The sequence below is a fragment of the Hibiscus syriacus genome, unplaced genomic scaffold (genome assembly GCF_006381635.1).
Source record: "Hibiscus syriacus cultivar Baekdansim isolate YM2019G1 unplaced genomic scaffold, ASM638163v2 tig00110893_pilon, whole genome shotgun sequence".
NCBI classification, from domain to species: Eukaryota; Viridiplantae; Streptophyta; class Magnoliopsida; order Malvales; family Malvaceae; genus Hibiscus; species Hibiscus syriacus.
This window is the reverse complement of record NW_024062901.1, coordinates 67013-83554: the sequence shown is the minus strand read 5'-3', so window position 1 is coordinate 83554 and position 16542 is coordinate 67013. Positions and strand designations below refer to the sequence as shown.

Sequence of the window (16542 nt, the reverse complement as noted above, 5' to 3'; positions counted from 1 at the left end):
TATTATGCTTCTGCACTGCTCCTGGAAACTACGACTTGTTTCTTGCTTCTCCAAGTCACCAAGTTACCCAAAACAAATGAATAATCCGTAGTATCCCTTCTATCAGTTAATTCTCCATCCCATCTTGAATCCGAGAAAATCTTTACTATTCTATCTTCGTGTTTTATGAAAATCAATCCATGTCCCGATGTCATCTTTAAATATCTCAAAATTTGATTTACTGACTCCAAATGTTATTCTCTAGGATCATTCATATATTAGCTTACAATACTAATGGAGAAGGCGATGTTTGGCTTAGTTAGGAACAGATAGATGAGCTTACCAACTAACCTTTGATATTGATCCTTTACCTGATTCCCATCTTTTCTTAACTTGAGATTAACTTCCATGGGAGTTTCCGAGGGCTTGCAACCGGTCATCCCAGTCTTAGAAAGTAAGTCTAGAATGTACTTTCTTTGATTTATGACAATTCATTCTCTTGATCTTGCCGCTTCCATGCCCAGAAAATATCTCAAGGTCCCTAACTCTTTGGTTTCTAATTCCCTTGCTAGTAATGTCTTTAATTTCTCGATTTCTACTAAACCATCACATGTGATGATGATGTCATCAACATAGACAATTCAGATCGCCTTTTTCTTGTCTAGAGTAGTTTTTACAAACAAAGTGTGATCAAACTGACATTGTTTATAGTTGTCTTGCAAAAGTACGTTCGTGAATATGTCAAACCAAGCCCGAGGTGGCTGTTTTAAACCATATAAAGACTTCTACAACTTGCATACTCGTTGATTTCCAAGTCTATTCCATGATTCCGAGTGAACCCCTTTGCCACAAGTCTAGCCTTGTACCGCTCAATATTGACATCTTCCTTGTATTTCACAGTAAAGACCCATTTGCAGCCAACTGGTTTCTTGTCAGTAGGTAGATCGACAATAACCCAGGTTTTTTTTTGTTTTCAAGGGCTGAAAGTTCTTCTACTGCCTGCTTCCACTCGAAACTTTTTGATGCTTCTTCAATGGTCTCTGGAATGCGAATACTGTCAACCTGAGCTGTAAATGTCTTAAAACCAGACATTAGTTTACCATAAGCAATAAATTTATTCAAATGATGAGTTGTACATCGTCATACTATCCTTCTTTGAGCAATCGGTAACTCACTAGTATCAATCATCACATCCAAATTACTCTGATCATCATCTTCTTCGCTTGTCAAGAAAGTTAAACCTGGTTTCGGCTCTTGACAATGCATAGGCTGCGTAGTGGGTTGTGAGACTTGTTTGGGTAGTTGTTTGTAGGTAAGGAGATCGGTTTGAGGAATAAGGGGTGTCATAGATGGTCTTGGTGTTTTAGGAGATTCAGATGGGTTAACAATTTGTTTTTCAGCATCTGATATGGTGGTGTTAAGTGGCAGTTTAGTGGTATCAAGTGATGGCTGAGTAGTGGTAGTTTCAATAGGAGTTAGATTGATGAGTAGTTCAGTATTAATCGGAAAAAATTGAAATTCATACTCACTCTCCCCGGATTTCAGTTTTTGAGAAGAACATTTTATGTTCTTGGAAAGTAACGTCCATAGAAGTGAAGAACTTTTTGGTAGAAGGAGAGTAGCATCGATAACCTTTCTGAAGACAAGAGTATCCAACAAAGACACACCAGATTGCTCGAGGATCAAACTTAGATTTAATGAGGTTATGATCATGGACAAAGCTGTACAACCAAAGACATAGAGAGAAACAAATGTGGTGAAAGGTTTGAAATGAGGGAAAAATTGTGAAAGAATATCCCAGGGACATTTAAAGGCAAGAATTTTACTGGGCATACGATTAATGAGAAAAGTTGTGGTTAAGAGAGCCTCACCCTAAAGGTATTTAAGGACACGAGTAGAAAAAATGAGTGCCCGGGTTACCTTAAGAAGATGACGGTTTTTACGTTCGGCGACTCCATTTTGTTGAGGAGTGTCGACACATGAAGTGATATGGACAATTCCTTTTTCTTGAAAGAAAGAACCCAACGAGTGAGAAATATTCACTACCATTAACGGACTTAAAGATACCAATAGAACTCTAAAATTGTGTTTCAATCATTTTATGGAAGCGTTTTAAAATGTCACCGGCCTCAGATTTTTCCCTCATAAGAAAAATCCATGTAGTATGAGAATGGTCATCAATAAAGGAAACAAACCAACGGATCTATTTAAACCTTTGGCACGTGAGGGTCCCCAAATGTCACTATGGATTAATGAAAATGGTTTAGGCGAGTGAGATGGAGAAAGAGGGTATGAACTGCAAATGTGCTTCACAAGAAAAAGATGTGAGATTTTTATTAATGAAAAGTTTAGGCAATAATTTTGCAAGGTAACTAAAACTAGAATGACCTAACCTAAAATGACACAAGACAATCTCAACAGTAGCATCATTAGGGGATATGAAAACAAAGGAAGATATAACAGGCGCATGTACTCGAGTTGGAACGGGAGGAGGGGCTTCTAGGATGTAAAGTCCACCACGACGCCTAGCATTACCAATCACCATCTCTGACTTCAAATCCTGAAATTAAAAAAAAACCAGAGTTAAAATGAGAAGTGCAACCTACATCCGCAGACAATTTACTAACCGAAAGAAGATTACAAGCCAAATTCGAAACATAGAGAACATTAGATAAAACAATGTGGCGATTAAAGCGAATGAGCCACTGCCCACAATAGGTGAGAGAGAACCATCGGCTGTGCAGACACTACAAGAGGAACTGCCTTTCTGAAAACTTTGAAAAAGATTGAAATTGACCGTCATATGATCACTTGCTCCTGAATCAACAATCCAAGACAACCGGGTGAAGGAGAAAACGGGGCAAAGTCGGGACTACCTTCGCGGACAGCACACGCGTGTTTGGGCTCGGAAGCATACTGGTTTTTGACTGCTTTGACCATCCTGGAGAACTCTTTTTCATGACAAATTTGTGAAGCAAGTTGTAACCTTTTAAAAGCAGATAACACTGGTCTGCATCATCTTACTCTTTCAACAGACTGGATTAAACATGTGGATTCTGCTGTCACTATGGGTTCAGCTTCTCATATCATGATTGCTTCAAATCGTGGATTTTCCAAGCATGGGATTGCAAGAACTTTGAATCCTGCTATTGGACCCAATATTTGTTGGTGGAGAGGTGGTGGGGTTTCTCGTCAGTTGTTCAGTTGGAAGGTTTTACCCTGCTCGTTGCTTTCCAAGGCTGCTAAGCAAGCTGGAAGGCACGCCACTTTTTTTTTTTAAGGGTTTGGATCTAACTTAAACTGATACCATGCAGAACTAGGGTTTTCAAGAAGGAAAAACTTTGTATTTCATTCAAAAATTCACATAAAAGACAAAGAATGCATTGAGGTTTTTATAAGAGGTAGATAAGAGTTCTAAGTAAACTAAAAGTTGACTTTCCTACAAACTAGGATATTAGAGAATTAGAGATAAAGTGAGAAACTTAGAGTTTAAACCTAACACAACTCACAAGGTGTTGCTTTGTTGAGTCCTCTAACTATTAAAAGTTACAAAATGGTCTCTCGATTATAGGGCGCTATTTTGTTGAGTCCCTTGACTATTAAATATTACAAAATGGTCACCGACTATTTCATATGTTCCAAGCTTGTCTTTTTCTGTTAAAAAATGACAGTTGTCTAAGCTAGACGTTAACCTGCTGATTAAGTTGATTGATATGATAAAATCTGATCCTAGAATTGCTTGATTTGTATAGTCATTAGAGATTCTATGATTAGATTTTATCATATCATAGTTAGTAGGTTAACGTCCAACACAGAAGGTAATCAATTTTTTAACGGAAAATGAGGAGTTTAAAATATATGAATAATTGGATGACCATTTTTTATCTTTTAATAGGTAGTGGACTAAAAAAAGTAGTGATCTATAATCGGGGATCATTTTGTAACTTTTAATAGTCGATGGCTCAACAAAACAACATCGGATAGTCGGGAGACTATTTGGGTACTTTATTTTATTTAATAAATTATTGAGTTTTATTTAAATGACATTCATATTGATTATAAAATATATGAAAATTATTTGATATTGGATAATAATCAAAAGTGTATTTATATTACTAAATAAAATAATATATATTTTCTTAAATGTTGAAGAGAGTGAAATAGAAATTACCATTTCTCTGGGGATGCTGTATGTGTTCACTGGAGGCCTTCAGCTCTGGTTAAAAATTGTAGCTAGGCAAGTTTACTCCTCGATGGGGGAGTGCTAAACAACACCAATGAGGCTGTGTTGAGATGAAGAGCAAAATGCTCCTAAGATTCCATCTCACCGCAGGAAAGTGTGATCCAAAAAGAGCCTAAAGTGATTTGATCGAATCTCGTTGATTCCAATCAGTTTGTCAGTTTTCAAGTTGCAGTATATATATATATATATATTCTCGTCTTTGTGGTTATAATTTTGATAGAAGAAGTGAAATAAGCAAAACATTTATTTAAAACTATGTTTACAGTTAAAAAAAAAACTATGTTTACAATAAAATACAATTAATCTCAAAAGTTATGCCTAACAATAATCTGAAGTTTAAGAGATTTTTAAACTTGGACAAGAGAGTAGATGGATGGATTAGAGCCGAAGGTTCAAGAACTGCACTGTGTAAGTATCATTAAATCTCGCTACACTTGCAGCAGCTGCATCTCTGGTTGATTTGTGCACAAGCGAATGCGGTCGAACACCAAGTAATCTAACCATTTGACCGCTCGCCGGCAAGCTCATCATCGCCATCATCCTCTGGGATTGATATCTTCTGGCTGCACCTCGCTCCCGCTTGTGGGCGTTTTGGTGGCCACCCAAAGCTTGTGAACTGTAAAACTTCCTCTTGCAAAAGTTGCAAGAGAAAACCTTGGAAGGAACTCGTCTTAATTGCGGATCCAAGGCAGACTCAGAGTCTCCAGGTGCTGGTATAAAGTTCCCACCGAGTGTTAGGTTCAACCACTCTCCTGGAATCTCTTCTTCAATTGCTTCATTATTGCTATCTTCATTAACCCTTAGCTCGCGTTGTTGTGTTGTAGATCTACTTTCAGATTCAGCTGCTGCTTCTCTTTGGAAAACCATTTTTTTCTAAAGTCGAAAGAATACAAAGGGATTTACAAAACTTGATATAGTTTCCAAGAGTTAGTTTAAACCGGGGGAAGTTAAATATATTAAATGGAGATTGGAGAGAATGAGGTTTGCTATTTGATGGTTTGCTTTTTCACTTTATTTGGTCAATTATAGTTTTGGTCCCTTTAATATGCTCAAATTTAGGTTCAGTCTATAATGTTTATTTTATTTTATTTTTGTGTCAGGAGTCAACTATTTAAACTAACTAATAACATTATAAAAGTCGAGAATGAGATTATGCTAAATTAAAATACATGGGTTATATCCTCAATTTGAGCATAATGGAAGGACCAAAATCATAATTTGATGAGTTTGTTTTCATATTCCAATTAATGACATAGTTCCCCACATTGCCTGCAATTCTTGGTGCTTTTCCAGGGTGACAATGCTCGTTCACCGTTGCCATTGATCAAAGCTATAGGATTCGCCACTGTCATCTTTCTACAATGAGAATGCATTTTCTGGATTCCTGGAGTCAAGTAAGAAAGTCGGGGGTTGTATTTGATATAATCTTCCAAAGTACTGCTTCCCAGAAGCCAGGTTAGTGCATACTCTATACACCAATTGTGAATTATGCAAATTCGATTCTATATGTTAAAAATATCAATTAAGGTTTGAATTTGATATATTGTCACCATATACATCTCTTTAAAACCCCTTTAAAACAAATTTGATAAATTAAATCTTTTAAGGTTTAATTTCATTTGTTAAATCTTCGGTATCACATACTTCACTTATCTATCCTCTGTTAGTGCATTAAACATAAATGCATTTATTCAACTATTAAAAAGTGTAAACAAATTGCAAGTAGTTGTTGAATTATCTTTTCTCACCATAATTGGCGTTTTTAATGCTTTTCATGTCAAGCCAAAGACATGAAAAAGGGTGGGGGACACCTACTAAGAAAAGAGTACAGTTTTATGTGGGAAGTGATTGATTTGTTGAATGTTAAAACGAAAGATATGTACGTTTATGGAATAGAAGTGATTGTACGTTTAGTTTGGATTTGGTTAGCCTCTAGGGTGCGTTTGGATGAGGTATGTGAGATTATCGGGGGAATATTTTTTTCTAGGAATGTGATTTACCCGTTTGGATTGCAAAGATTCCCAACCCTAGTAATAAGCCATTCCCAAAGATGACATTTTGGGGGCTTATTACTGGAATGTGATTCCCCTCACTCCCTTAAGTATTTGTCATTTCCCATCATTTTGGATTAAAATGTTCTTAAAATATTTTTTTTTTCAAAATATCATTCTTCTGTCGTTGAATAAAAAAATTGTATGAAGGTTAAATTACAAATTTATCCTTAAATTATATTAGATTTACAAAAAAAATCCTAATTAGAATTTTAATGAAGTTCAAGGGTTAAAATAAAATTAAACTCTTTCATTAAACCTATTTATCTTTTAAATTTTGTAAAAAAATATATAAATTTTATGAATTTAAAATTTTTAAAGAAAATATATAAATTAATTATAGTAAAATTATATATTTTCACTGATCTTGCATTTCAATATTTTCATTTGAATATTTAGAATTCAACTTGTTAAAAAAATATATAATTATAATAAGGACTATTTGGTAAAATATATAATTCAATAATCATTTATTCCTTTAACCAAGCATCGTAATCTTAGCTAAACAAACCAAACACAACAATGCAACATTCCCAATAATGTGTTAGGTAATGTTACATTCCTGTAATCCTATTCTCGGAGGTAATGTTATATTACATGAACCAAACGCATCCTTAGAGGTTTATTGGTTGTCGGGGGCCAGAAGATGGGCAATAATGGAGATAATAAGATAGAATGACATCTTTAGTGCCAATTTAGTATGTTGTTATTGTTGGACAAGAATATCTGAGAGGGTGTCTTCATGTTGGGACTTCTTGGCTTTTCATTTATAACATTTTAGTGGGGTGCACAATTTTTACACAACAGGGACAAGTATATCAAGACCTACTTGTACTTTGGACATTTCTATGGGTAGTTATGTTGTGCCGAGGCCTGACTTAAGCTTAATTTTCGGTAGATCTTAACTTAAAATGTTACTTTATCTAATTTAAAAAGTTATATAATTAGTAATAATTTTGATTAAATGAGAATGTTACATTATGTTGGATTTTAATCTAAAATGTTACTTTTCTACTCTAAAAATTTGTACAATTGATAATAATTTCAGTTACAATAAAAAAATCTCTTGACGATAACTTTTTAGGTTACAATTGAAATAGTCATGCAATTTACATAATTTGTTATGGAAACTGTAATATTTTTAACATAAAATGTTACACTATTAGTAAATTTTTCAGTTACGATCAACTTATGTCTTTTTAATCTTATATTAACCTATTGCATTTTATTCTCATCCTATTTTTACGACTGTCTTGGGTTTGATGAAAAGAGTTTCACGACATACAATTTAATTTATAAGTATATATAAAATGAGTCAACTCGAATCAAGTTTAAACTTATAATAATATGATTAATGCAATCGATTAATAAGTAGCACGTAGATCAAATTAAAATTAAATTATAATTTAAGGGTCAAACTAAGGAAATATATATATATGTTTAAACTTATAATAATATGATCATTTCAATCAATTAATAAGTAGCATGTAGATCAAATTAATATAAATTATAATTTAAGGGTCAAACTAAAGATATATATATATATATATATATATATATATATATATAATATATATATATATATATATATATATATATATATATATATATATATTGTGTGTGTGTGATTGCGCGCTTGCTCATTGAAAACTCATTCCAACAAGTTTTAGAGTACGTAAATCACTGTTCTTTGACTTTTTTCTTGATCCAATTTTTCGCTAAAAATAATCATTATTATTCAATCCTAAATTGTCATTAGATTTTTTAGGGGAAAATCTTCTTTATAATCACAAAATCAAGATTTATTCTTAGAATATCTGAATCTTGATCTCCTAATCTAGCTTCATATCAAGTTAAAATATTTATTGAGACTTATTCATGTCTTGAAACATCTTCCGACTGTTTTGATTTGAATGAGAGAAACTCTAAAGCATTATATATAGAGAGGGATAATTTTGTATATAAACTAAATTAGATTTTAAATTCTACTATGATTTAAATATTTTTTATTGATAATTTCATCTCTAGTATGAAATTATGTGTGAATTTTTGGATGTGTTTGTGTGTTGTCTGATATAATTTGATTGTAATTGATGTGGCAAAACATGTATGAACCAATGTTTTGTTCTTGTTGATGTAGGAAAGCAGTAGCAGTGGAACCAAAGAATGCTCAGCTGACCATGTTTTTCAATGGTCATGTGTTTGTATATAATGATTTCCCAACGGACAAGGGAAAGGAAATTATAACTTTAGCTAACCAAGGAAGCTCAATTTGCATATAGCGGTGTCCATACTGCCCACTTTGTCATGGAGAAACCGAGCTATAAGATTGATAAAACTATAGTTATATAATTTTTTATTAAATTAAAATATAATTATATAATTAAATAGAATTTATTTTATTATTTAACCAAGTAAGTAGCTTGGTCTAGTGATAAATATCATGTTATTTCACACCATTTTCTCAAGTTTGAGTCCCTCCCATCTTGAATACCTTTTAACTGTTTCTTTAAATCAGCACCATTTTTTTCAAGTAGCTTGGTAGTGCCACATTATCTTGACACGCCACGTCAGCATCTCTCTCCACGTGAATGTGTTTGCTCAGCAATAAATGTTGACCGTCAGCTGATTAACGATTTTCATCCAACTAGGGTGTGTTTTGATCCAAAGTGAAACGTTATGGGGTCAAATGTTTCGAAAAAAGAATAAGGGTAAATTTGACAATACCGTCAAATGTTAGGGGTATTTTGTTGCATTATGCCAATTAAAAAATATGGTTAACTATACCACTAACCACTTAATTATAGACCCTTTTCATTTTGACCATCATTTTTGATTTTTTGTCAATTAGGCCATTCAACAATTTAAATGCATTCAATCAAGTCATTTCCCGTTAACATTTAATGAAAGAGATAACATGACAGTTAAAAAACTTGGTATAATTACACATTTGATCCTCAATACTTATATATTTTATCAATTTAGTCATGATTTTAATTTATTGTATTTAAATTTAATCCTCCAATCAGATATTAACACGTGTCACTATATAATTAAAGGTTGTTTTTATAATTTAATATATTTAATTATTTTTTTCTAACCAGATCGTGACACATGACACTATCTGATCGGATGAAAAAATAAATCATAAAGAAAAACATTTTAAGAGAGTTGAGGGGACTCAATCACACCTCTTTTGGTGATGAAGCATGTGCCCTAACCACTCAACCTACGCCATCATATATGTTGTAAATTACACAATAATATACACATTATGCTTAAATTAATACCATAAAAAAGGAAAGGAAAATGATGGTCGTAAGATTCAAACCTAGACCAAATATAAAATTTGACCGTACAAAATTATTAAAGCAAATATTATATTTGGTTAAATTTGGATAGATATTTTATATATTTTAAATACTAGTTTATACAAGATTAAAAGAGAAACTAAATTTAAGTTTTACACATGATTAAAATCGATTTTAAATTACACATTTTAACTATGTAATCTAATAAAAATTAATTAAAATAGAAATGATTAATAAATTTTAATTTTTTTAATAAAAGTTAAAATTATTAATTAAATTAAAAAGAGCATAAATTTTTAGACTATATCTATAAGGAAACTTCTACAATGATCGACACAGATGAACACTATTAATTTAATTTATAAAAAATTAAAATTCTAAAGAGCTCAAATGTATAATTATAAATTAGTTAAAAATTTAAAGATAATTATTTAAAATAAAGGGTAAATTGTACCAGTGAGCACCTAACTATTACCCTTTTTCATTTTGACTATAATTTTTGAAATTTTATCAATCAGGTCACTCAACTATTTAAATATATTCAATTAAGCCAATTGTCATTAATATTTAACAGAAAAGTTGATGTGATAGTTAAACGCTTAAATGATGCCCATGGGAATCAAACCTGGGGTTCTTAGGTTGAAGAAGCATGACTCAACCATTAAGCCAAAATAGATATTTGGTTCAAACTTACTACATATATTATATATGTTGTATATTAGTGTAAACTTAAATTCTTAATATTTTATATATCTTAACTTAAATTCACATATTAAATTAATTTTATTTTGCAACATTAATTTTTTATCATAACTTATTAAATATATTTTATTTTTCATAACCTAAAAATATATTTTATTCTTATTTTAATTTAAAATATATATTTAATCTTATCTTAAATTAAAAAAAATATAATTTATTCTTATCTTAAATTAAATATTTATATTTTATTTTGATAATATTTTAAATTTAAGATAAAATTATAATATTTTTTTAGTTAAGATAAAAATAAAAAATATATTTTTAGTTAAAATAAAAATATATTTTTAAGTTAAGATAAGAATAAAAAATTGAACCAATTAACTACTTTGACTCAATGGTTGAACCTTGCTTCTTCAACCTAGGAACCCCATGTTTGATTCCCCAGTGACACATGGCACCATTTGATTTAAGGGTTAAGTTTATTTTAATTTATTAATATTATGATCAAATTGATAGAATATATAAGTAATAGTGACCAAATGTGTAATTATACCAAATATTTTAACTATCACATCATGTTCTTCGTTAAATATTAATGGCAATTTGCTTAATTGAATGCATTTAAATAGTTGAGTGACCTAATTGATAAAATTTAAAAATTGGTGGTCAAAATGAAAAAGGGTAATAGTTAGGTGGTCGTTGGTATATTTTACCCTTTATTTTAAATAATTTACCTTTAAAATTTTAACTAATTTATAATTATACGTCGAGTCTTTAGAATTTAAATTTTTATAAATTAAATTAATGATGTTCATCGTTAATGGTACTTATCGGTGCTCATCGAGTGCGACTGACTCATCCATATATATAATAATTAAATTATAAATGTTAAAAATTATCTAAAAACTGACACTCTTTCTAATTTAATTAATAATTTTAACTTTTATTAAAAAATAAAATTTACTAATCATTTATATTTTAATTAATTTTTATTGGATTACATAGTTAAAATTTTTATTGCGACTTATTCATGTCTTGAAACACCTTCCCACTATTTTGATTTGAATTGGAGAAATTCTAAAAATATATATATATATATATATGGAGTGCCATATAAATAAACTAAATTATATAATATAATTAAAAATATTTGAGTTGAGTTGGGCCAGAGAATTTTAACCGCAAACTCGATTACAACCCAATCTCAAAAATTTGTACAATAAATCTGATCCAACCCGAATTTAAATTTAAAAAAATTACTCCTATAGAGTCGAACCGAGTCAAGACGGATTAAATTGTTAATTTTATTATTGAGAAGAAAATAAATAAAAAATCATGAGAAAACATAAATATTATTCAAAATTTTGCTCCTATCGAGTCATATCGAATCATGATGAATTGTTGAGGCAAGGTGTTATCTTATTATCACCATGCTTGAAAAAATCAGAAAATTGATTATGCAAATGATGCATGTTAAGAGAACTTGAAAAGATAAGTGGCCAACGAATATTTCACCTAAGGTTACAGAAATTTGAGAGGTATGTGAACATATCCACCGAGTGTAGTATTGTTTAGAATGGTGATGGAGAATTCAAGAAACACAGTGGAGTTGAAAAACCATATATGTACCTTTAGGGAATGAAAGCTAATTGAAAATCCATGCTGCCATTTGCAATGTACCATGAGTCGAAGGACCCTCACACCTAGTTCTGAATGGTACAACAAGGAAAAATATGCAACAAGTTATATTTCAGTCCTACAGTCAGTTAGAGGGAAAAATTATGACAAAAAAGATTTGATGATCCAATTCAACCCCCTAAGTTGAAACCTATGCCAGGAAGAAAAAAAAAAGGAAAAAGAGTCAGGATGAGTCTGTTGTTAAGAGCAAATCTGGCAAGTGAAGTAGACTTGGATTGCAAATAACATGTAGCCTTTGTATGCAAATGGGCCTTAGGAAGGTTAATTGTCCTAAAAAGGTCCATAACCAAAATGTTAGACAGGTAAACAATAATTATTTATAATAAATAATCATTAACTTTAACATACTGTTGTTCACATTTAGGATACTACCATCAATGAGAAATAAAATTTCACTGGAACTGTGACGAGGCCATACCAACTTTCACAATCTCTTCCAACAAACCGTAGGTATAAAATAAATCTTAATTACTTATAATAAACATTACCATCTAATTTGTTTTCAATTTTAGGATATCATTATCAATGATGAATTAACTACCACTGGGATTGGAATGAGACTAGTTACACAGTTACAACCTCTTCCAGCAAATCGTCAAGTTTAAATACTTTTCACATTTGATTTTTATACTAATATTATAATCTAAGATTGATTTTATTTCATTTTAGGCTAACAACAATAGTCCAATGACTAGAAGCATGAAAAAATTGATGGAGAAAGATAAAGACACCGTTACATACAACAAAAGAAGCAAAGTGGTTGGTATAGGCCTATATACAAACTTAAGAACTAGAGAATAAATTTTAAATATAATATATTTTATTCATTATGTTTTATATTTACATAAATTGAACTACATATGATGGTTAATATTTCTTTTTATAGCATGGTTTACCAAATGAAAGAGTACGTAGAGCTACATCAACGAGAAAGATTAGGACATCAGCTTCTCAATACCAACATGCTTGGAAATGACCTCATTTGAAATGGAAAGGGAAGCATGTAATGACTACAAGACAACTTAAACAACAACAATAAGATGAACTTAGACAAAAGAAACAAAAGCAAATTAATTTGATTATTTTGTTTTGAATTTATTAGCTAAACTTGACATTTTGTTATTGGAAAACTCTAATATTAGATATATAATTTCCAATCGAGCCATATATACTGATTATTGGTCAAAACAATGAAATTATTTTGTTCAAAGTTGACATTTTAATCGATGGATGAGATACTATTTAGTGTTGTTTAAGTTTTATATATTAAGTTTTATATAATTGTTGCATATAATTATGTGTTATTTGTTCAAATTATATTCAGACACAATAAACATGCAGAAATTTTCATCATCATTAAATTTCAGTGAAACATGATCCAAATTACCAACATTACACAATCCACGATATTATCATCCCTTTGAAGTATACATCTATTTTCATCATCTCAATTTATTTTTGCATTTATTTTCTCTCGGTTAACCTTGCTTCAACTGAATCATCTTCATCTTTTCTGTTCAACATGCTTTTCAATGCATCATTCTTTTTTATTTTCCAGCTCATAAATGACAAACCTAGCTCTTTCTGAGAGTGGTTCATCACACCATCGAAAAAAACCCACAATCATTTGTCCTAAAATTTGCGCAGCTCAAAAATCTTCTTCCTAAATTCTGATTATTCTTCCAAGCAGTCCACATCGAACATTTCACAACAAAGTGAAAGAAGATATCTTCACGATCATTCCCCCAATTTGTTGTCGAACACACTTTACTCTGATGACCTCCAGACGTCGAGTTACTCTAACGACCTTCAGAAGATGAGTACAACGAAGATGCCATCTTATAAGCACGATGACGAGCACAACTTCTTCGACAAATAACAACAATGTCATTGTTAAAATAGTGAAAAAGGTGAAGAAATGTAATTTAGGATTTCTGATTTGAAATTACAAATTTCAAATCAGACCGACAATGTTGAGGAATGAAAGGGTTTTCAAATTCAAAAACAAAATAGAAAAAACTAAGAAAAACCCCATTCAAAATCTATTACTTATCTGGAGATGACGATAAAGGAAAGAGGATGAAGAAAGGAGGATGACCACGTGGAGGATGAAGAGAAAATGTTAAGGAGATTACTTTTATTAAGATTTATAAACCGTGTAATAGGATACTTAAAAATAAAATAATATTTTTTTGTAATTGCCACGTCATCAAGTAGACATGTCGACAATATTATGTGAGGTGGAAATAGTTAATGTCTACATCAACATAAATTAACAGTTATGTTAGTTAATACAATCAACTGTATAAAGTGATGCAATTAAATAATTTCGAGGATAAAATTAATGCGAAAATACAATATAAGTGGAATTAATAAAATTGGTCTACTACAAGGGTAACTCTGACCCTTAAGCCTAAAAATTTTATTGTGACTTATTCATGTCTTGAAACACCTTCTGACTATTTTGATTCCAATGGGAGAAATCCTAAAACGTTATATATAGAGAATGATATTTTTATAATTAAACTAAATTATATAAATATAATTAAAATATTTGAGTTGGGTTGGACCAGAGATTTTTAACAGCAAACTCAATTATGATCTAAATTCAAAAATTTTGAAAAATAAATCTCATCTGACCCACATTTAAATTTTAAAAGAAAAAAATTGCTCCTATCGAGTCAGATCGAGTTGGGTTGGATTAAATTGCCCACCCCATTAAAAAGAAGTAAATAAATACAAAATCATGAGAAAACATAAATCTTATTCTAAAATTTGCTCATGTTAAGTCGGATCGAATTGGGATGGATTGTTGAGGCAAGATATTATCATATTATCACCATGCTTGAAGAATTTAGAAAAACGGTCATGCAAAGGATGCATGTTAAGAGAATTTGGAAAGATAAGGAGCCAACGAATATTTCACCCAAGGTTACAGAGAAATTTTAAGGGCATATGAACAAATCCATGGAGTGTAGTATGGTTTCGAATGGTGATTGAGGATTCGAGGTGGCTTATGGTGCATATTAACACATTGGATTTGAGAAACCATACATGTACCTGTAGGATTCGACTATTTTAAAAGAAAAAATCTTGCTCCTGTCGAGTTTATTTCTAAAATATTATTCTCAATAAATAAAAATTAATTTTTAAGTCTATTTTTTTCTTCTCAATTTGACATTTAAACTATAGTTTATTTCTAATTTTAATCTCGCATTATTTTTTAAATGATTGGAATGATCAAATTATTTTTTAACGACGGTAGTTAAAAAAATCAAAAGTAATGACGGAAACAAATTTTAAAGTTAATTTTTAATTGAAAAAATTTAATAACTAAAACAAAAATTTAGGTATAATGTAGAAGCCATTTAACCTATTAAACCTTTTTCAGATCTTGTAGCTTATTCTGAAATCAAACCTAACACCACTTTAACAGACTTATCTACTCCATTGCCAGAGAATTCAAACACTTTGCACGTGTTTTTATATCAACCCTTTCTCCTTATCCAACGAACATTTTGGGATGATGTGTTCCACCAAGGCATAGGGAAAGTCTTACGTGAGAAATCTTAATATACTGTTATTGGTTTTGTTATTTTTTTTAATAAAAATGATAAAAGTTATCGAAAATATTATTATTTTTACCGGTTTTATTATTATTGGGCGCTTTACCGATTTTGTTAACATATCCGGTAAAGCACTACCGTTTTGTTATTTTTTCTACCAATTTTGTTATTATTAGACATTTTACTGGAAATGTTAAAAAAACATTTGTAGACACCCGTTTTGTCGGGGATATTATTATTATATTATTATTATATTATTATCGTTAATAATATTAATATTATTTATGTTATCATTTTGCAGGCCCAAGTACAATACAGGCCCAAACCGGGTTTAATTACAAGTAACCCGATATAGCAACTCAAGACAAGCCCAAGACCCGAGTACCCCACGTGAAGGCCCTGTTCTGCTCCACAACACCCGGTCACTAGCTGTACAAATCTCTCTCACGTGATGCACCACAATTGATCAGCATCCATGGCTCTCACGTGGATCATTCCAACAGCAACCCCTAGTAGCCCATGCTGCTCACACACGTGGAGACAAGGCTCGACTCCCCAACTGCTGCCCATGCTCCACTACGGCATCATCCAACCTCGACGTGGAACAGCACGCCTTACTCCATTCACCACAACCGAGCAGCTTAGTTCCCCATTCACGCTAGAACCACAGTCGAGCAACCCGTGCCCATACTGCCTGTCACCCACAACCAAGCACTTCACGTGAAACTCCATAACAGTCACCGGTGCCCTGAAAACAAACATTTTTTTAGCAAAATCCAAGGTTTGGGGCAGTGGGAGGAATCGATAAAGTTATCAGTCATCATCCAAGCAAAAGGGCTGAACCCATCAGTGATTATAGGATATAGACCAGGAAGTAAGAAAAGAAAAGAAAAAAAAAGACAAGAAAAATTGTCAACAGCAAAACCAGAAAAAACGGAGAGCAAGAGCCATCAGCAACCAAAAAAGAAGAGAGTGAAAATCATAGACGAAGA

General features: G+C 31.4%; 1 protein-coding gene across 1 annotated transcript; it reads right to left on the bottom strand.

Annotated features, from left to right (window-relative positions):
• Nucleotides 1-4600: 4600 nt before the first annotated feature.
• On the bottom strand, nucleotides 4601-5344 carry LOC120145324 (zinc finger protein 3-like). The gene has a single exon (XM_039159198.1). The coding sequence runs from the start codon at nucleotides 5087-5089 to the stop codon at nucleotides 4601-4603; it is 489 nt and encodes a 162-aa protein (XP_039015129.1). The 5' UTR covers nucleotides 5090-5344.
• Nucleotides 5345-16542: the final 11198 nt, after the last annotated feature.

Bases quoted from the DNA above. Each gene is read 5' to 3' on its own strand.
- LOC120145324 (XM_039159198.1), bottom strand. From the start codon at position 5,089: ATGGTTTTCCAAAGAGAAGCAGCAGCTGAATCTGAAAGTAGATCTACA.